The sequence below is a fragment of the Phyllobates terribilis genome, unplaced genomic scaffold (assembly GCF_046119375.1).
Source record: "Phyllobates terribilis strain yellow unplaced genomic scaffold, ASM4611937v1 Scaffold_1__5_contigs__length_1240528914, whole genome shotgun sequence".
Lineage (NCBI taxonomy): Eukaryota > Metazoa > Chordata > Amphibia > Anura > Dendrobatidae > Phyllobates > Phyllobates terribilis.
Window position 1 is genome coordinate 1,030,805,856 of NW_027362761.1, and position 22,576 is coordinate 1,030,828,431.

A 22,576-nucleotide genomic window follows, 5' to 3' on the forward strand; every position below is an offset into this window, starting at 1 on the left:
TATGGCGACACCGCGGGCGCGAAGGTCCGAGCAGGAGCTGCTGGAGGAGGTGGAGCTGCAGATAGATGATGTACGAAGGGGCTGGGGGAGGCGGACATGGCGCCAGGTGTCCCCTGCTCCGGCACCGCTGCCAGGCTGCATGCTAGTAGGGATGTGATCAGTGACCCCACTGAGGGCTGCTGCCCCTAATATATCCCTGATATTCACCCCACTACCTCCTAATATACACCCCACTACCCACTTTACCCTTAATACCCCGCTGCCCCCCCAGTGTACAGCCCTCTGCCCCCCCTAGTGTACAGCCTGCTGCCCCCCTAGTGTACTCCTAATACACACCTCACTATCCCTAATATACCCCTAATACACAGAGTTGCGCAGAATTTTTATGCAGATGTAGAAAAATACAAAGTAAGAGTGTGTGCTGTATGTGGTGTGGACACTCATCTTGTGCTGACACAGTCCCTATAAAGAGGTTTTCTGGTTTTAGAAAACTCCTCTTTCGGCTGCAGTTTGTTTTGCTTTACTCACCCTCCCAGGGTCCAACACTAAATCTCCGGAAAATCCATTTTACACGGAACCTGTTTTTTTTTTTCTTTACCTGCTTTTACTATTTAACCTACGGCCACCACCTTTCAGCCCCATGTAACAGCATTCTGAAATGCTGTATATATGACTCCAATTCAAATTGTAAGGCAAATAAACCACCTTTTATTATACTCGCTTATGGGTCGGTCCAATCTGATGGGCATCACTGGTCTTCATCAGGCACCTCTCTTCTTCTTGTGATGTCAGCCTGCTTCTCTGCTTCTGTGGGTGACGCGTCATCCACACAGTGTTTCCCGGCATCGCGCTCCTGCACAGGAGCACTTCTATCTATCCTGCCCAGGGCAGAGCAAAGTACTGTAATGCGCTAGCACCGGTGCTCTTTGGCCTTTCCCCGCACATGTGCAGGACAGCGCTTTGCTCTGCCCTCAGCAAGGTAGAGAGTAGTGCGCCTGCCCAGGAGCGTGAAGGAGAACACTGTGTGAATGATATAGGACGTGTCATCCATACGAAGCAGAGAAGCAGGACGGCATCGCAAGAAGATAGGAGGCGCCAGACCAAGACAGCAACTCCCCGTAGGCAGTCTAGTACTACATGACAAAGTTTATTTCCAGTTGTGAAATACTGTTTCTCATCGCCAAAATCTGTATTTGACCCGACTGGAGAAAAAAGTTTAAAGAGGTTTTCCACTACTAGGGCAGCCCCTTCTTAAACTAAATATTCGGCCCCGATAAAATAAGCAAACCTATACTCTCCTCCCATGCCGGCACCGTTCCAGCGGTGTCAGCACTCGCAGTCCCGGGGCTGTGATTTGGTGGAATGACACATGATGTCCGGTGCCCAATCAGCACTGGCGTCACTGTCCCCGTCTTTGTACAAACTGAACGTGAAGTGGAACTCTGGGCTGCAGCTGATCCTGGACTTCCTCTTCATGTTCATTCCGACAGGAGGTGGGGACAACGATGCCAGTGCGGATTGGGCGCCGGGCATCACATGTCATTCCACCAAATCACAGCCCCGGGACCGCGAGTACCGACACCACTGGCATGGGAGGAGAGTATAGGTTTGTTTATTTTATTGGGGCTGAACATTTAGTTTAAGAAGGGGTTGTCCTAATAGTGGACAACCCCTTTAAAGCTGTCCTTAAAGGGGTATTCCCATCTTGTACATTTATGATATTTTCTCAGGATGTGCCATATACATATAGTAGATGCAGATCCCACCAATGAGACCCGCATCAACCTAGAGAATGAAGCCGGATTGTCAGTGGAGATGTAGTTGGAATACCAGTCCATTTCTAGGGGGATTCTGACCACCTCTCTAAAAGCATCATTCAGCAGCACCCCGTTGTTGAGGTAGATGCAGGTACTATTGGTGGGACCTGAACCTACTGTACTTCTATGGGATACTCCGTGGAGGCAACATGCATGTGAGCTCTGTTTTTACGGATGATTCTCTGTTGTCAGCCGTTGTTCGTGACCTATGATGTTACTTAGATGCTAGTGAGTTGAAATGACATCCTGCTTTTCTTTTCAGGCTACCTTCTCACTGACAAAACTTCTTGAAGCAACGTCTGCTGTCTCATCTCAAGTTGAAGATCTAGCTGCCGAATCCAAAGAGAATGCCCGCTTTCTGAAGGCTTGGAGAGACCTACTGAAGGAGGGATATCGGGCATTGCAGCCCAATCCATAACCTTCTGCAGACCTTTAGATGGCTTCGGAGTTGATTTAGTATATGCAGTAAAGCTCCACACATTATATGGATATGGGTTACGTCCGTCTGCTTAGGCCAATATGGAAGTATTTGGTCACCTTTTGGATGAGCGTTCTGGTTTTCCTGAGCACAGTGCACTTTTTATTGTAAAGTGTTGTTCATGCGGACTCTTCTGTTTCTATGTGACAACGTCAGTAAAGTGTTATATGATTACAATGCTTGTTGGTCAATAGTCCTATTGTGTAAAATAGTATTCACTACAGGCTCTAGTAATAAATAAGCATTTTCCAATTTTGTGTTCTCTTTTTCATTAACTCCTGTCCAATGTTGAAAGCGCTTACAATAGAGTCTGGGGAACAGAATTGGAACATAGAGCAACCGGTGGCATACGATGAACCAGTTTTTTCCCTATGTTACATCAGGTGGACGGCCGCGTGCATGTCCATTACTTACCTGGGATATCTGGGCAGAAGAGAAAACTGGGATATCTGGGCAGAAGAGAAAACTGGGACAGAGAGGTGCGCTAACTGAGCGCAGTAAATACAAATAACATGAGAGATATTATCGTTGTATATGCTCACCAGGATGGGTTGTGCTAGTCCAGGCCCAACTCAGGTAAAGGTGTCTCAGTGATAGAAAATCACTTCCAACGGTTTGCAGCCCATCAGTATTACATGGCTGCACACTTGTCCTTGCCCGACAAAGGCCTCCACGTGAGTGGTTTTATTTTCTTATATATATATATATCACACAAGATATCATGAAGAGATTATCACATATACAGGATATCTTGTGTTTGTATGTATGTGTATACACACGTGGTCAAAATTGTTGATACCTTCGTTTAATGAAAGAAAAACCCACAATGGTCACAGAAATAACTTGAATCTGACAAAAGTAATAATAAATTAAAAATCTATGAAAATGAACAAATGAAAGTCAGTGATTGCTTTTCAACCCTGCTTCCATAGAATTATTTAAAAAAATTAAACTCCAGAAATAGGCCTGGACAGAAATGACAGTACCCCTGAAAATAATGTGACAAAAGGGACATGTTAAATCAAGTTGTGTCCACTAATTAGCATCACAGGTGTCTACAATCTTGTAATCAGTCAGTGGGCCTGTATATAGAGCTACAGATACTCACTGTACTGTTTGGTGACATGGTGTGTACCACACTCAACATGGACCAGAGGGAGCAAAGGAAAGAGTTGTCTCAGGAGATTAGAAAGAAAATTATAGACAAGCATGTTAAAGGTAAAGGTTATAAGACCATCTCCAAGCAGCTTGATGTTCCTGTGACTACAGTTGCACATATTATTCAGAAATTTAAGATCCATGGGACTATAGCCAAACTCCCTGGAATTGATGACAAATCAAAGAGACAGATAATACGAATGGTACCAAAAGAGCCCAGGATAACTTCTAAAGAGATTAAAGGTGAACTTCAAGCTCAAGGAATATCCGTGTCAGATCGCACCATCCATCGTTGTTTGATCCAAAGTGGACTTCATGGGAGACGACCAAGGAGAACACCATTGTTGGAAAAAAAAAACATAAAAAAGCCATACTGGAATTTGCCAAACTACATGTTGACAAGTCACAAAGCTTCTGGGAGAATGTCCTATGGACAGATGAGACAAAAATGGAAGTTTTTGGCAAGGCACATCAGCTCTATGTTCACAGACGGAAAAATTAAGCATATCAAGATAAAAACACTGTCCCTACTGTGAAACATGGAGGAGGCTCTGTTATGTTCTGGGGCTGCTTTGCTGCATCTGGCACAGGATTTCTTAAATCTGTGCAGGGTTCAATGAAATCTCAAGACTATCAAGGGATTCTAGAGCGAAATGTGCTGCCCAGTGTCAGAAAGCTTGGTCTCAGTCGCCGGTTATGGGTCTTGCAACAGGATAATGACCCAAAACACACAGCTAAAAACACCCAAGAATGGCTAAGAGGAAAACATTGGACTATTCTGAAGTGGCCTTCTATGAGCCCTGACCTAAATCCTATTGAGCATCTTTGGAAAGAGCTGAAACATGCCGTCTGGAAAAGGCAACCTTCTAACACGAGACAACTGGAGCAGTTTGCTCATGAGGAGTGGGCCAAAATACCTGTCGAGAGGTGCAGAAGTCTCATTGACAGTTACAGGAATCGTTTCATTGCAGTGATTGCCTCAAAAGGTTGTTCAGCAAAATATTAAGTTAAGAGTACCATCATTTCTGTCCAGGCCTATTTCATGAGTTTAATTTTTTAAATAATTCGGTGGAAGCAGGGTTGAAAAGCAATGACTGACTTTCATTTGTTCATTTTCAAAGATTTTTTATTTATTATTACTTTTGTCAGATTCAAGTTATTTCTGTGACCATTGTGGGTTTTTCTTTCATTAAACGAAGGGTACCAACAATTTTGACCACGTGTGTGTGTGTGTGTATATACAGTACAGACCAAAAGTTTGAACACACCTTCTCATTTAAAGATTTTTCTGTATTTTCCTGACTATGAAAATTGTACATTCACACTGAAGGCATCAAAACTATGAATTAACACATGTGGAATTATATACTTAACAAAAAAGTGTGAAACAACTGAAAATATGTCTTATATTCTAGGTTCTTCAAAGTAGCCACCTTTTGCTTTGATGACTGCTTTGCACACTCTTGGCATTCTCTTGATGAGCTTCAAGAGGTAGTCACCGGAAATGGTTTTCACTTCACAGGTGTGCCCTGTCAGGTTTAATAAGTGGGATTTCTTGCCTTATAAATGGGGTTGGGACCATCAGTTGTGTTGTGCAGAAGTCAGGTGGATACACAGCTGATAGTCCTACTGAATAGACTGTTAGCTGCTTTTTTCTTGCCATAATACAAATTCTAAGTAAAGAAAAACGAGTGGCCATCATTACTTTAAGAAATGAAGGTCACTCAGTGCGAAAAATTGGGAAAACTTTGAAAGTGTCCCCAAGTGCAGTTGCAAAAACCATCAAGCGCTACAAAGAAACTGGCTCACATGAGGACCGCCCCAGGAAAGGAAGACCAAGAGTCACCTCTGCTTCTGAGGATAAGTTTATCCGAGTCACCAGCCTCGGAAATCGCAGGTTAACAGCAGCTCAGATTAGAGACCAGGTCAATGCCACACAGAGTTCTAGCAGCAGACACATCTCTACAACAACTGTTAAGAGGAGACTTTGTGCAGCAGGCCTTCATGGTAAAATAGCTGCTAGGAAACCACTGCTAAGGACAGGCAACAAGCACAAGAGACTTGTTTGGGCTAAATAACACAAGGAATGGACATTAGACCAGTGGAAATCTGTGCTTTGGTCTGATGAGTCCAAATTTGAGATCTTTGGTTCCAACCACCGGGTCTTTGTGCGACGCAGAAAAGGTGAACGGATGGACTCTGCATGCCTGGTTCCCACCGTGAAGCATGGAGGAGGAGGTGTGATGGTGTGATGGTGCTTTGCTGGTGATACTGTTGGGGATTTATTCAAAATTGAAGGCATACTGAACCAGCATGGCTACCACAGCATCTTGCAGCGGCATGTTATTCCATCCGGTTTGTGTTTAGTTGGACCATCATTTATTTTTCAACAGGACAATGACCCCAAACACACCTCCAGGCTGTGTAAGGGCTATTTGACCAAGAAGGAGAGTGATGGGGTGCTACGCCAGATGACTTGGCCTCCACAGTCACCAGACCTGAAACCAATCGAGATGGTTTGGGGTGAGCTGGACCGCAGAGTGAAGGCAAAAGGGCCAACAAGTGCTAAGCATCTCTGGGAACTCCTTCAAGATTGTTGGAAGACCATTTCCGGTGACTACCTCTTGAAGCTCATCAAGAGAATGCCAAGAGTGTGCAAAGCAGTCATCAAAGCAAAAGGTGGCTACTTTGAAGAACCTAGAATATAAGACATATTTTCAGTTGTTTCACACTTTTTTGTTAAGTATATAATTCCACATGTGTTAATTCATAGTTTTGATGCCTTCAGTGTGAATGTACAATTTTCATAGTCATGAAAATACAGAAAAATGTTTAAATGAGAAGGTGTGTCCAAACTTTTGGTCTGTACTGTATATAAAATATTTTTTAAGAAAATAAAACCACTCCTATTTTTAAAGAAAAAGTGGGTCAGAAGGTTGTTCTTTTCAAACTCACGAGGATCCCCATAATATTCACGGGAGTGCCAGCAGGATCTTTTAATATTTTTTATATTCATTACTTACCTGGGCAACAGATGGCACTAGGGTGCACCAAGGAAAGTAGGCAAGTGTGTGGAGGCAGTGTGATGCTGGGAAACCTTACCACCCTGTGTTACATTGACACGTACCACTTACCTAAGCATTGTAGACTAAATACACTGTTCTTGGCAGCTGTGTCACTAATGGCAGTCTGCTATTTTTGAAGAGTAATGCTCCCTACTACTGGTGATCGAGTATGCCTCATTTAATCCTTTCCGGCGAACATGCTCAGGTTCTCAGACGAACAGGCAATCTCTGCATGTGTCACAGCTGTCTAACAGCCGTGACACTTGCAGGCGCGGCAACAATGAATGAAATGCTGAGTACGCCAAAATACTCGGCAAGCACCCCAAAAGGGTTAATGAGGCATCACTTCTCCCTACCAGATGGAAAAAATGATAAGGAATCATTTGAACAACATGGCCCAAAGCTCACAGTGTTGGCCCTATTGGGTGGATGGACACATTTTTCTAACGTGTTGATGTTTTGCAAACCATTAAATAATTTGATTCGGCCTCTAAATTCTTTAGAACTTAATCCATTGCAGCACTTGTGGGATGTGATTAAAAAGAAAAGCTGAATAGGTCCACAGAGGCCCCACCTTACAACTTCTAGGATTTAAAGGGGCTGTCCGGGCTTGGGATAAATGTCTGCAGGCACTGTGTGTGACTGCAGACTGATAAATCATGACAGTGAGCGGCACACATGCTGTCACGATTCCCCGGTATTTCTGGTGTGAGTGGGCGGACGCCTGACTGCATGAATGCGATCTGCAAACTTGTGGTCACGTACCAACTAAACTAATCCAGCATCTATCAATTCTCTTCTATTGAGAGAAGCTGAACACGTTCAGTCGGCGCGAGTCCGCCAATGGCATACATATGATCATATACATCCCACTTGCACTGGGAATCCTGAGGAATATTACAGGCTGCCAATTCATGAATGTGTATTATGCACGCTGTTATGATTCTGCAGTCTTGTTTTGAACCTGGACAACCGCTTGAAGGGATATTGACACTTGTGTTGGGAACTTTTTTTTTTTATTAAAATGCATGTATTTTGGGCTAAAAATATATATTTTTTAAATTGAGTTTATTAATTGTGCACAGTTTCCCTTCTATAGCCTTTGTGTTGTCTGTCGCTGACTGCAGAATGAAGAATCCGTCAGTGATTTTGCTCTGACAGTGTTTGTAACTCCTATACCTTCTTTAGCTCTTCTCGGCTGATTTATGCTTTCATCAAAGTCCAGCACTTTATTTCTTGTGACTTTTGGTCATAAATGAGCTGGAAGGAGCTCGACAAGAGACAAATATAAGCATTGCAGACTTCCCGACAGAACAAGTTCACAGACTGATTCTTAATCTTTTCAGTCAGTTATATGCAGGGAAATAAACAGTTTTAAAAGATAAAGGTGCAAAATTTGTAATGAAACGCAGTTGAAAAAAATATTTTTAGTTCAAAATACATGAACAAAAAAAGAAAAAATTCCCAACGGTGTCTGTATCCTTAAATAAATCTTTTGAAATCTTGGTGCCAGAAAGCACAAGACACCATTGGAGGTCTTGAGAAGTCCATGCGTCAGGTCTGTTTTGGCATTATGTAAGGTACTTACAAAATTTGAGCAAGATGGCTTTAAAGGGAACCTGTCACGTACATGCAGTCTGACCTGTGGACAACATGGTATAGAGAAGAAGCTGAGCGAAATGATATCTAGGTTTTTTGGAAATGATTCAGTATAATTTGTATTTTTTTTTATCCATTGAAATCCCTGCATTTGAATACATAAGAGTCCAGTGGGTGGTGCTACTGGTGATTGACAGCATGCACAGTCATACAGGGAAGACGGTCAATCAATGAGAAGGAACGCCCACTGGACGCCTATACAAACACCAGGGATCTCAATGAGAATACAAGTTTTACTGAAATTTCTATCAACTCCCCGTTCTATACCATCCCGCCTGCAGTCAGATACCAGTTTCTACATGACAGGTTCCCTTTAAGGTTGTAACTATGGCAGGGTAACTTTCCCATTTAAGATGCACGGTGCTTTTGAGTTGAGATTAGTATTGAGACTGTTGATCTGAAAACATTGCAGAATAAACACAAATAAGGCACAGCGAAAACACAAAATAACTGAGAATTTAATTATCACTTGTGTATTCTAAGTAGTTTGCCACAGTTTAAAAGTATGACATAAAGCAGAAAATGAAAACCTTTAAATAATATTTACCCCCCCACACCCCAAAAAAGCCTAAACATAAAATTAGCAAAGAATATCAATACTAGTAACACAGTACTAGTAACTCCCACTTAATTTTTCCCATTTCATATGACAAAATTGAAAAATAAGTTTTCTTTAGTGAAATATAACACGCCCGCTCCCTCTTTTCTTTGACATCTGCCTTCAGGAGGCCCTTAGGAGCCACCAACCCGCATGAGATCACCAACTTTAGCTCCAGCTTGGTTGGTGGAGGAAACCAGGAGGAGATCACAGAGTTCTCAGCAGATCGCTGCAGGACAGTTTAATTTTTTTGGAGCTCAAAGAAAACATTTCCAACAGGTGTTCTCAACGTTTTTTTTTTCTTTTTCATTTCTGGCATGAAATTCTGGACTTGTAACCTTGAGATTGTTGAGATTTTTCAACAATTTTGGTTCTCAAGTCCTCAGACAGTTCTCTCCTCTTTCTGTTCTCGATGCTTAGTGTGGCACACACAGACACACAATGCAAAGATTGAGTCAACTTCTCCCCTTTTTATCTGGTTTCAGGCGTGATTTTCATATTGCCCAAACCTGTTACTTGCCACAGGTAAGTTTAATTATTAAGCATCACATGCTTGAAACAAAGTTGTCTGCCAACAATTTTGTCCGTCTCACTTTTGGGGTTTAGTGTGAAATTATGTCCAGTTTGCCTGTTTTTCATTTTTTTTGTGTTGTTCCAATACACACATAGGAAATAAACATGTGTATCACAAAACATGTGTAACTGCAATAATTTCCTGGGAGAAATACTTTAATTCCTGGAACAATTTCAAGGGTGCCAACACTTTGGGCCATGACTGGCCTTGCAGAATACTTATCAACTTAAGGCTAGGGTCACATCACCGTATTTTCTCTCATCCGAGAGAGTCGGACCGGTTATGCTAATCACACTCTGACAACAGTTTGCTCAGCTTTTCTCAGATGTGAAGATGGGGGAAAAAATACCCCCATCTTCTTCATTCTGTCTGTCCATAAATACAATGGGTACTGAAAGTATTCAGACCCCTTTCAATTTTTCACTCTTTGTTTCATTGCAGCCATTTGGTAAATTCTAAAGTTTATTTTTTTTCTCATTAAAGTACACTCTGCACCCCATCTTGACTGAAAAAAACAGAAATGTAGAAATTTTTGCACATTTTTTAAGAAAGAAAAGCTGAAATATCACATGGTCATAAGTATTCAGACAATCAGTGAATGTCAACGATAAATGTAATAAATTTATTTTGATGCTTCAGGATTCAGCGTTCAATGCAAAGGAAAAGGTGATAGTGGAAGAAAATAAATAGTAATATGATTTTTTATATTGCTACATTATTTTTAGTTAAATGCTAAATCTTACCACAGAGAAAACGTCCAAAGCCAGCCATACATTAGATAACTGTGGGCCAGACATCTATCTCTCCAGACTCCTCCAGACACATGGACACTCGGCGAAGCATTCATGTGGAGGAGAGAGGAGAAAGTCACTTCCATGCTCCTCCAGCAGCAGCTTATCTCCCCTGAAAACAAAGGCAATGGCCACTGAAATTCTAACCACCTAATCCTCCTCATTCTAACTGCTGAATATCATCTGTTGGAGGAGATTCAGGAGGAATCCAGACTCATCAGATGGACTGTTAGTCCCTCTGCAATCGGTGGGTTCTGCTGATTTTACGGATAGCACATCAATAGTTCACGCCTAGACAAACACTTATAATTGACCAGCTACATTAGAATCAGCAGTTAATATCCTGGGTCACGGAGGTTAAAGGTTGAGAAGGGGGGCTACTATTAGCCTAACAGCACACACTGTTTTGTTTACCCCAGCAAAGGTAGTTTTACTGCAAAAAATAAGAGATTGTCTTACAAAATGACTGTTCCAACCATGTACAGGCGCTCAGCGTGGCCAAGAGATTCAGTGCACCTTCCCACCTTTTGATTTTCATCAATTTCTGTCTCATTCTTACTTGATTGACAGCTTTGGCTTTACCGGAGCCAGAGACAGGCGGAGATACAGTAAAGTATGAAAAGTTTAGACACACCTGTTCATGCAACGGTTTTCTTTGTTATTATTGGAACGTGCACTTAGATTCAGACTGAAGACAGCAAAACCATGAAGGGAAGCAAATGGTAACAAGGAGGAAAACATATATGAACCAAACAAGAATATGTGTTTAACCTTAGATTCCTCAAAGTCTCCCTTTCTCTTTTACTCTGAATGCTTTACAACCCCTTGGCAGTCTCTCAAACAGCTTCATCAGGTAGTCACCTGGAACGGCTTTCCAGCAGTCTTGAAGTAGTACCATCTGAAGTGGGTTGAGGTCAGGTGATTGTGGAGGACATGTCATCTGCCACAGCACTCCATCTTCCTCTTGCTTGGTCACGTAGCACTTACATAGGCTGGAGGTGGTTTTGGGTCATTAAGAGAAAACCAGATGGGATGGCATGTCATTGCAGAATACTATGGTAGGCATGTTTAGTAAGTGTGCCTTGAATTTGTAATAAATCAACACACCTCTCCATCCATGCTTCATAGTAGGCTCCACACATGTAAAAACCATCTGCTTACCTTTTCTGCATCTCACAAAGACATAGTGGTGGGTTCCTAAAATCTCAAATGTGACTCAACAGACCACAATGCAGATTTCCACTGATCTAATGTACGGTTTTAGTGTTGCTTGGCCCAAACAAGTCTCTTCTTTTTTGTGGTCCTCAATAGTGTTTTCTTTGCAGCAATTTGACCGTAGAGACCTGCTTTGTCACGGGTGTAATGGTTTGCAGGAGATTTCCACGTTTGGCAATGCAGACAGCTGCCTAGATAGGAGGCTGTGTTTAGGACCCAGCGACTACCTCCCTTTAGTCTGGGTGTATATATACCTGGTGTGTCTAGGTGGGCGTCGCCGGTTATACTCATTTCTACTTGGAACTTGCTGAAGCAGCATCACGTCCTTTCTGGAGTCATAACCATGTACCCTGTTGGAGTTCTTCTAATGCTGAGTTGTTGTTCCCCTGTGTTGTCTTCCACTTTTGTCTGTAGAGTGCTAGCGGAGGTTGACTAGTGCTCATCTCCTTCCTCCCCCAGCTATAGCCTTATGCCAGGGATAGTAGGGCGAGGCACGTGATCGGCGACAGCTGCGGTGGCTCTATAGGGACGTTAGGGGGAGACAGGGTGATGCTAGTCCAGATTAGGAGATCAACTCTTCCCCCTTTCCCTAGTTTCTGGGCTCCCTTTCCCCTCTGTGTTGCACTCACACCTGGCGTGACATGCTTCTCACAATCTTTTATGGACAGTTTATGTAGAGATGTGTCTGCTACTTGATATACACACATGGTCAAAATTGTTGGTACCCCTCGTTTAATAAAATAAAAATCCACAATGGTCACAGAAATAACTTGAATCTGACAAAAGTAAGAATAAATTAAAAATCTATGAAAATGAACAAATGAAAGTCTGTTATTGCTCTTCAACCCTGCTTCCATAAAATAAAAAAAAAAATTAAACTCATGAAATAGGCCTGGACAGAAATGATGGTACCCCTGAAAATAATGTCACAAAAGGGACATGTTAAATCAAGTTGTGTCCACTAATTAGCTTGACAGATGTCTACAATCTTGTAATCAGTCAGTGGGCCTGAATATAGGGCTACAGATACTCACTTTGCTGTTTGGTGACATGGTGTGTACCACACTCAACATGGACCAGAGGAAGCAAAGGAAAGAGTTGTCTCAGGAGACTAGAAAGAAAATTATTGACAAGCATGTTAAAGGTAAAGGTTATAAGACAATCTCCAAGCAGCTTGATGTTCCTGTGACTACAGTTGCACATATTATTCAGAAATTTAAGATCCATGGGACTGTAGCCAACCTCCCTGGACGTGGCCGCAGGAGGAAAATTGATGACAAATCAGAGAGACGGAAAATACGAATGGTAACAAAAGAGCCCAGGATAACTTCTAAAGAGATTAAAGGTGAACTTCAAGCTCAAGGAATATCAGTATCAGATCGCACCATCCGTCGTTGTTTGATCCAAGGTGGACTTCATGGGAAATGACCAAGGAGAACACCATTGTTGAAAAAAAAGCATAAAAAAGCCAGACTGGAATTTGCCAAACTACATGCTGACAAGCCACAACGCTTCTGGGAGAATGTCCTATGGACAGATGAGACAAAAATGGAAGTTTTTGGCAAGGCACATCAGCTCTATGTTCATAGATGGAAAAATGAAGCATATCAAGAAAAGAACACCGTCCCTACTGTGAAACATGGAGGAGGCTCTGTTATGTTCTGGGGCTGCTTTGCTGCATCTGGCACAGGGTGTCTTGAATCTGTGCAGGGTACAATGAAATCTCAAGTCTATCAAGGGATTCTAGAGAGAAATGTGCTGCCTAGTGTCAGAAAGCTTGGTCTCAGTCGCAGGTTATGGGTTTTGCAACAGGATAATGACCCAAAACACACAGCTAAAACCACCCAAAAACGGCTAAGAGGAAAACATTGGACTATTCTGAAGTGACCTTCTATGAGCCCTGACCTAAATCCTATTGAGTATCTTTGGAAAGAGCTGAAACATGCCGTCTGGAAAAGGCAACCTTCAAACAACTGGAGCAGTTTGCTCATGAGGTGTGGGCCAAAATACCTGTCGAGAAGTCTCATGGACAGTTACAGGAATCGTTTGATTGCAGTGATTGCCTCAAAAGGTTGTTCAACAAAATATTAAGTTAAGAGTACCATCATTTCTGTCCAGGCCTATTTCATGAGTTTAATTTTTTAAATAATTCTGTGGAAGCAGGGTTGAAAAGCAATGACTGACTTTCATTTGTTCATTTTCAAAGATTTTTAATTTATTATTACTTTTGTCAGATTCAAGTTATTTCTGTGACCATTGTGGGTTTTTCTTTCATTAAACGAGGGTATCAACAATTTTGACCACGTGTGTATGTACATTATATATGAGGGCTGTTATCTGAGGAGATGTTAATTTGCATTTTTTGAGCCTGCTAACTGATGAACTTATCCTCTGCTGCAGAGGTAATTCTTGGTATGCCTTTCCTGGGGTGATGCTCACGAGAGCCTGTTTTATCATAGTGATTGAAAGTTTTCATGACTGCACTTAACAATGTCTTCAAGGTTTTATCAATTTTCCTGACTGATTGTCCTTTATGTCTTAGTTAATGGATTGTCATTTCCTTTTACTTAGTTGAGCTGTTCTTGCCATATTCTGGCTTAGAATAGTTGTGAAATGGGGCTCAGCACTGTATGGAACTGTTTAACTACATTGCCTCTACAAAACACTCCTGATGGTCGCAAACACTTTCTGAAGGCCGGTGATTCCACAAATGAACCATTGATGAGACATAATTGTTCATCAGAAGCCATTCCAGGAGACTATCTGATGAAGCTGCTTGAGACAGTGCCAAGTAGGTGTAAAGCTGTCATCATAGTAAAATGGGGGTACTTTGATGAATCTAAGGTTTAACACATATTCTGGCTTGTTTCACACTTGCCTCTTTACTACTTGCTTGCATTTCAGGTTTTGCTGCTTCCTTCGGAATCTACAATGTGCACAATAAGAACAAGGTGGGCCATTGCATGAGTAGTGTGTCCAAACGTTTGACTAATACTGTATATTTTCTCCAAACTTGACTAATACTGTACATATTGTACTATACTAAGAACCTCACAGACCTCTTGCTTAGGAAGAGTTGACAGTTAAGGAAGAATTTTCGTGTTGTAGGGTATTATCTCAGCAAATAGATGAAAAGGAAATGATTTTTTCTTTTATGAAAAATTCTAAATAAGAAGAAATACAGTTCAGTTATTACTTTGCTTTCTAAACATGCACATTATTTCAATATTTTTCACTTATTACAAATAGTTTTTGCTTTAGTTTTATTTTTTCTGTAGAAATTGTAGTTGAACCCTGGATCATGTCTGTCACCGTGCACAAATGTTTTACCAAGTCATCATTACTTTTTATTATGTTTCATGGTGGAAAGTCCATTTGTTTTGCACCAGCATCTAAATCACCATTTTCTTTCTTTTAAAAACCAGCACATTTTGTCTAACAAAAAGAGTTGGTTGTGTGACAGCTTAAATGGTTCTTTACCTGTGGACAGGGATATAGTATAAAATGATTTTTCAGACTTCATTTTTGGTCCGTTTTCCACCAGTTCTATTGATTTGTACCTCCAAGTGGTTGGACCATAGATAACATTATCATAATGATGATACAAAAATCTAGAAAACTGTGAACATTACATGTATTATAGACTGCTCAGCTATTAGTCCAAGCCAGAGCATACTGTAATGTCATCTGTATCATTACTTGGATTCAGTCCATCAGTAGTCAGAAGAGATTCATTGTGTCCAAGGATCCCTTACCCGCTTAATTTGATAATAAAAAAATACAAAGTTCTGGCCTGCGACTATGTATAGCTTAGTCTTGTCGTGTGAGTATCTACTGATACTTCAGAGTCTGTGTAAATACCAGGTCTCATTATTTCTGCAGAAAGGTCTTGTAGTGGCCACATCTCCACCCAGAAAAAGGATGGTGAGTAAACCTTTGGTCTACTTTTGTTCCCAGTTGAACGTCGTTGTTTGTAGTTGTTCCAAATCTGACAGATCATTTCCTTGAATGGCCTAGTTGTTATGGTGTACAAGATGGGGTTCAGGGCACTATTTATTGGAAGTATGAAGATCACCACCCAAGAACTGATGGAACCTGGAGGACACAATATTAGATTAGTTAATTTCTAGAGCTTTTTATTTGAAGAGTTTAACGCTTCTGTTCACACAAAACAATTACACATTTACAGTGAAACACACTGCTTTTTTGTCTCATTGCACTTTTTCTGTAAATCTATCACGTGAGTAAATGAAATAAACATTGATTCTTGCCAGCTCTTCCTCATATGGCACTACAATTTTAATTGCTTCTATCAAACACACATTTATTAGCGTGGCCTACACAGAGACCAAATTAAGAAATCAATTAGGATGATTGAAGTTTTTAGATTATTAGATATACAGGGACAGCAACATTATTACCAAATCTTGACTCTTTTTCTACCTTCTAGAATGGTTATGTACATTCATTTACCCTATGCACCATCGATAGACCCTCATTCACCCTACAGAGGCCTACTTTGCCTATGTGCAGTATAGTCCAGGGTTTCCGTTTTTTTTTTTACTTTATGGAACAGTGCAAGTAATGATTCTATACAGCGGCATCCAGTATAAATAATAAACATTATGGTATTCATGATGCCACTGTATGACCTCTATCATAGATCTCTATCCACTTACCAGCATATATATTTATTGGAAAGAAAAATATGGTCATCTATGACCATCACACTCTAAACAGCATGCCCATTTGTCAATTCTTCTTGCAGGTATGGTACCCAACTTTCCATGTGTATAATAAACCATACCTCTCCTGTACTCACTAACTCTGTTCAACATTTTTCTTTTCTTTATGACGTGCCTGGTTTACTTTGCTTGTGTTATATCCTGCATCTGGCCCAATTTTTAATTATCTGATAAAGATGGGTCAGAGGCTTAAGGCCCCGTCACACATAACGAGATCGCTAGCGAGATCGTTAGTACATCACGGTTTTGGGATCACTGGAGAGTCGTTTCGTGATCGCTGGGGAGCTGTCAAACAGGCAGAACTTCCCAACGATTTAGGACGCCCCAGCGATCTAACTAACGATCTCGGCGGTCGTTGGGACGCTTTCACACAGCAGCTATTTCAACGATCCACACCTTGATAGGGACTGTACTGTGTCACAAAGGCATGCATAAAATTACTTTTCCGCGCCCCCTCATCTCCGATTGGTGGACGCTACTGCGTTCTGATTGGGCGGCCTTGGTTTAGTACAAGACCGCCCAACAGACGGGATTGCTACTGCGTCTCCGGTCAGACGGGAACACTGGTGTGTGCATTGTTCCTGTACAGCTGTATGGATGTCATATATTTATATGAATATATATAGAGATGTAAATGGCCATTTATGTGTATGCATATCTGTATGTTTGAGAGTATGTATGTGTATATATAGTTATCTGTATACGTATGTGTATATGAGTGTGTATCTATATATATGGACTGCTTACTGCGGTGACTACTGCTACTACTGAAAGAATGAGAAACAAAGCTTTTGCATAGTAGAACACACAGTTTATTAGACACATCAGTACAGAAATGTCAGTAGTGTAGAAACATGAGTAGTTGCCCACTATAGGTTCTGATGCTGCCAAGGAACAGCACCAGGACCGTTAAAATACTGGCAGTAGTTGTCGAAGCAGGTCTTCGCATCATGGGTGTTTCTGCCATGTCCCACTGGTTGAAGGTCTGCAATTGCAGGATCGTTTGCACGCCATTCACCGAGCTCCACTTCCCCATTGACTAGTTCCACAGAGTCCACGAAGCCAGGCGGACAGTACGTAATTGCATCACGTAGACGAAGAAAGTTGTGAAGTGTGCAACAGGCCAAAACAACAGAGTCTATTGATTTAAGCTTCATGTTAATTGGCGTGTGAAAAACTCTGAAGCGGTTGGCCAGGACAGCGTGTCAGAAAACGTGCTGTGTGGGTGTGTGTGCACGAGACCCCTAAAATATCTGCCCATGCAAAAGCATATATATACAGATAGAAGCCAAGCCCTCCCTCCCTGAAGAGCAATGATAGCAGATAATTGGTAGATGTCCTATAAATGAATTAAAAATGGAAACTCATTTGAGACCCCAAACAATACCTACCTCGCTAAAGATGTCTGATTTCTTCAAAGTGGAGTCACAGCCGGAGAACGCTGGTGGGATCCGAGAAAACAAGGACGCAGTAGCGACCACCAATCGGGGACGAGGGGCGCGGAAAAGTCCAATTTATGCACGCCTACGTGTCTCAGTTCTGAATCGCTAACGAGGTCGTTGATAAGGTGTCAAATACAGCGATGCACACTGCCCAGCGGGAGCGCAACGACCCAGGAATGGTCCAAGAAGCTTTGTAACGATCAGTGATCTCACAGCAGGGGCCTGATCGTTGCTACCTGTCAGACATAACGAGATTGCTAGCGAGATCGCTATTGCGTCACGAAAACCGCGACGCATCAACGATCTCGCTAGCGATCTCGTTATGTGTGACGGGGCCTTTACCCCTTTTCTTAACACCTGAATGCATTTGCTAGCACATATATTGTGAGTCCTCAGTCTGCTGACATAGTCTGCTAATGTGTATCACCAAGTGTGGATCATACAAGTGTGACATTGAATTGGATACCCAGGCGAAATAAACAATGTTTCTATTTGTTCTCACTTTCTCCCCTATAGTCCTCCACTTTCTACTAACCCCCCTAATCCCTACACCTAGTAAGGAACTCTTCATCTCTCCCTCCATCCTCCCCATCCATCTCACCTCCTCCTCAGAACTATCACAAACTCTCGCATCTTTTCGAACCGTATACCCAGCCCCCGCTTCCCCAGTCACACTAACAGGAGCTCTATGGAACGCTCACTCCGTCTGCAACAAACTTTCCTACATCCATGACACTTTCATTACTAACAAACTTTACTTCCTCGGCATCACCGAAACCTGGCTGACCCTCTCTGACACGGCCTCTGCAGCTGCACATTCGTACAGTGGATTCCATCTCTCTCACACACCCCACTCCAGTGAAAAGCATGGTGGAGTAGGTTTTCTCCTGTCAAATAACTGCTCCTTCACCCAAACCCCACTGCCACCCTCTGTAGAGGTGCATTCTGTGCGCATCTACTCCCCCTCCAACAGGCCGTCATTTACTGCCCCCTAGGCTCAGCAGCCACCACCTTCTTCGACCACTTCACCACCTGGCTATTTCACTTCCTTTCCACTGACATCCCCACTATCATCATGGGCGACTTCAACATCTCCATTGACACTTCCCACTCATCTGTCTCAAAGCTTCTATCCCTCACTTCCTCCTTTGGCCTTGCTCAATGGTCTTCTGCCCCCACTCGCAAAGATGGCCACCCACTGGACCACATCTTCACCCACCTCTGTTCCCTATATAACCTCTCTAACTCTCCTCTCCCTCTGTCTGACCACAACCTACCTACATTCTCTTCCCTCTCCTCTCCAGGTGCACAATCCCCAACCCACAAACTTGCACACCCTCGCAGAAATCTCAAACACCTTGACCTACACTCACTCTCTGAATCCCTTCCCCCTCTTACAGACATAAGTTCATTACACGATGCAGATGCTGCTGCTGCTTTATACAGGGTGGGCCATTTATATGGATACACCTAAATTAAATGGGAATGGTTGGTGATATCAACTTCCTGTTTGTGGCACATTAGTATATGGGAGGGGGAAAACTTTTCCAGATGGGTGGTGACCATGGTGGCCATTTTGAAGTCGGCCATTTTGGATCCAATTTTATTTTTTTCAATGTGAAGAGGGTCATGTGACACTTCAAACTTATTGAGAATTTCATGAGAAAAACAATGGTTTTAACATAACTGTATTCTTTCATGAGTTTTTTACAAGTTTATGACCACTTATAAAATGTGTTAAAAGTGCTGCCCATTGTGTTGGATTGTCAATGCAACCCTCTTCTCCCACTCTTGATACACTGATAGCAACACCGCAGAAGAAATGCTAGCACAGGCTTCCAGTATCCGTTGTTTCACCAACGACCTACTAACTGCCAAATCCAAGCGACACTACTCTGTCCTCCTCCTCCTGGATCTGTCATCTGCCTGACACAGTGGACCATTCCCTCTTACTACAAACTCTCTCATCTCTTGGCATCACAGACTTGGCCCTATCTTGGATCTCCTCATACCTAACAGACCGGGCATTCAGGGTCTCCCACTCACTCACACACCACCTCCTCATCTCGCCCTCTATCTGTCGGTGTCCCCCAAGGTTTAGTTCTAGGATCCCTGCTCTTCTCCATTGCGAGGCAGTGACCGGGATTGTATACGAGGGATGTTTTATATCCCCCAGAATGTGTACAGAGACCTATTAAATCCATTGGAGTGCATTGCAGTCACAAACTCACCTGCGGCTGCAATGCTGGAATGAAGGTGAGCATTGACCTGGTCAGGCTATTTGGCTAAGGCAGATTAGTAAAACCCGGCAGGGCCTTCATTTATTAGAGGAGGCTACAGGAAGGCAGTGGGGCAGCCTCCTCCCTCCAACCCGGGTTTTCCAGTGGCTCTTGCCTCTGGTCCTTTAAAAACCCTGCATTAAGGACTAATGTTGTTCAGTTTTGGGACCTGCGAGAAGCATAGCAGGAAAACTACATAGCAGGAAAACCATCTACACCTTCGGCCTGGGGCAGCTCATAGAGTCCCAAGGCTTTCAGTACCCTCTCTATGCTGATGACACACAGATCTACCTCTAATATCACCTCCTTACTAACCAGAATCCCACAAAGTCTGTCTGCTATTTCATCCTTCTTCTCTGCTAGATTTCTAAAATTTAACATGGATAAAACTGAATTTATCATCTTCCCACCATTTCACTCAACCCCCCGATCTGACCTATCCATCATAGTCAATGGCTGCCCACTCTCTCTAGTCCCACAAGCTCGCTGCCTCGGGGTAACCCTGGATTCTAATCTCTCCTTCAAACCACATATCCAAGCCCTTTCCACTTCCTGCCGACTCCAACTCAAAAATATCTCCCGTATCCACACATTCCTCAACCACGAATCTGCAAAAACCCTAGTGCATGCCCTCATCATCTCCCGCCTCAACTACTGCAACTTCCTGCTTTGTGACCTCTCCTCTAACATTCTCGCACCCCTCCAATCTTTCCTAAACTCTGCTGCTCGACTAATCCACCTGACCAACCTCTTCCGACAAGCCTACAACCTGCAGTAACCCTCGCTCCATCACACCGCTGCATGACCAGCTCTACCCTCACTAGTTTATCCCCACCCATCCCTTGTAGATTGTAAGCCCTCGCGGCAGGGTCTTCTCTCCTCCTGTACTAGTCGCTAACTTGTATCATTCAAGATTATTGTAAGTTTAGTTGTTTTTGCTATGTATACCCCTTTCACATGTAAAACGACATGGAATAAATTATGCTATAATAATAATAAATAATAATAATATGCAATGTGGCAAGAGTCTTTCTGATACAGTATGTGATCATTTTTTTATTTTTACATAAAAATCATCTTTAGGTTTGCGCTCCCACTCAACTGCAAAAAAACTGTGTCAATGGACTATGTGTTATAAGTATCATTATTCATAGCTATTAATTCAGTATAATGCTGCATCAATGTCTCTCTTAGATTTCATGAATATTTATAAAATGTATGAAACTATTTTTTTTTAGAAAGGTAGACATCAACATTTTAATTTCTCAGTTCCTGAGAAAAAGAGTGCTTATGTGCTTATTATAATAATGGGGACAAACAAAAATTTGTAACTTGAAGAAATATCACTGTCGACCTAGCGTAAGAAGCATATTTATTTGTCAGTTCATTGTGCCAGTTTAGAACAAACGTTGTCACATTAACGTGGTACTACAGTCAGTATTATGCCTAGCTGTTCCATACATTGGTTTTAATGTATTCCACCTGGGAGCTTTCCAGATAAAACTATTATGGAGCACAATTCAAATCATCACTAGTTATCTCTTAAATATTCATATAATTCTCAGGATTTGAGGTTATATTTGGAAGCTTATACATTAGCTATAAAGACGTGTAAGAAAATAGCTTAGCTTCAAATTAGAATTATCTACACTGCCCCCATTGCTTTATTAGTGATACAATGTGCATCACTAATAAGGTATTTTCACTAAAATTGGTGGTGTTCTAATGATTCTATAACATTTTATTACTTATATCCCAGCTGCTTGTTTTCAGTCATAGGGGTGTGATCCTCATATTCAGTCAGGGGTGGGTGCCGCATTCAGTCACTGCTGGCGCCACCCACATATTTGAAATTTGCTCTCGGCGAGTGCCGATATTTGTGGGGCGCATGCGCAGTTTTACATGTCCGGCTTCGGGTTCCCGCGCAGTGAGGCTGTGTACTTCGCAGCTTCGCTGCGCATGCGCTATGACTCGCTGATCCCTGCGCGTGTGCAGTGAGACTGTGTAGTTCACACGCATAGGGAGCCGCAGGTCATAGCGCATGCGCAGTGAAGCTGTGAACTACACAGCCTCATTGCGCACGCGCGGGGACCCTTAAGCCTGCGCATGCGCCCCACATATATCAGCGCTCGCCGAGAGCAAATTTCAAATATATGGGCGGCACCAGCAGTGACTGAATGCGGCGCCCACCCCTGACTGAATATGAGGGTCCTACCCCTATGACTGAAAACGAGCAGGTAAGATATAAGTAATAAAATATTATACGATCATTATAACACCACCAATTTTAATGAAAAAAGCTTTTTAGTGATGCACATTGCATCACTAACAAAGCAATGGGGGCAGTGTAGATAGTAGATAGGACATGATAGGTTCCCTTTAATAATGTTGTCTAGGCCATTCAATTATCTTCATAGACACAGAAATGACAGCAGAAGCCTTCTCCTGTTCTGAGGTTTTCACTTGGGTTCTCGAATATTTCAGAAGACACATTAATAACCCCAAAAAATGACAGTTTGGGTGTTGAATCCAGATACATCAATATGGCTCTAATTGCTGCATTTTATCATACAGAAAGGCACGTAATATGTCCAGATTGCTATAGTTCTCTAGTATGTGGCTATGTAGAATTGGAAGCTATTAGAGAATATATCATTGAGTATTGACCAGCAATGTTCTTTAGATTTTGGTGAGCCAACAATATCCATTGTATGAATATTACATAACTTTCTATGTGTGCATTCTTGTTTGACAA

The 22,576-nt window shown here is 42.3% G+C and overlaps 1 protein-coding gene across 2 annotated transcripts in view; it reads right to left on the reverse strand.

Moving 5' to 3' along the window:
• Window positions 1-13,617: 13,617 nt before the first annotated feature.
• RXFP1 (relaxin family peptide receptor 1) overlaps window positions 13,618-22,576 on the reverse strand; it is a 575,874-nt gene continuing 566,915 nt past the window's right edge. For both annotated transcript variants that reach the window (XM_073644759.1, XM_073644767.1), the window contains one exon: window positions 13,618-15,450. In XM_073644759.1, coding sequence (XP_073500860.1) covers window positions 15,155-15,450 — 296 coding nt within the window. In that variant the 3' untranslated portion in view covers window positions 13,618-15,154. The remainder of the gene's footprint in view (window positions 15,451-22,576) is intronic.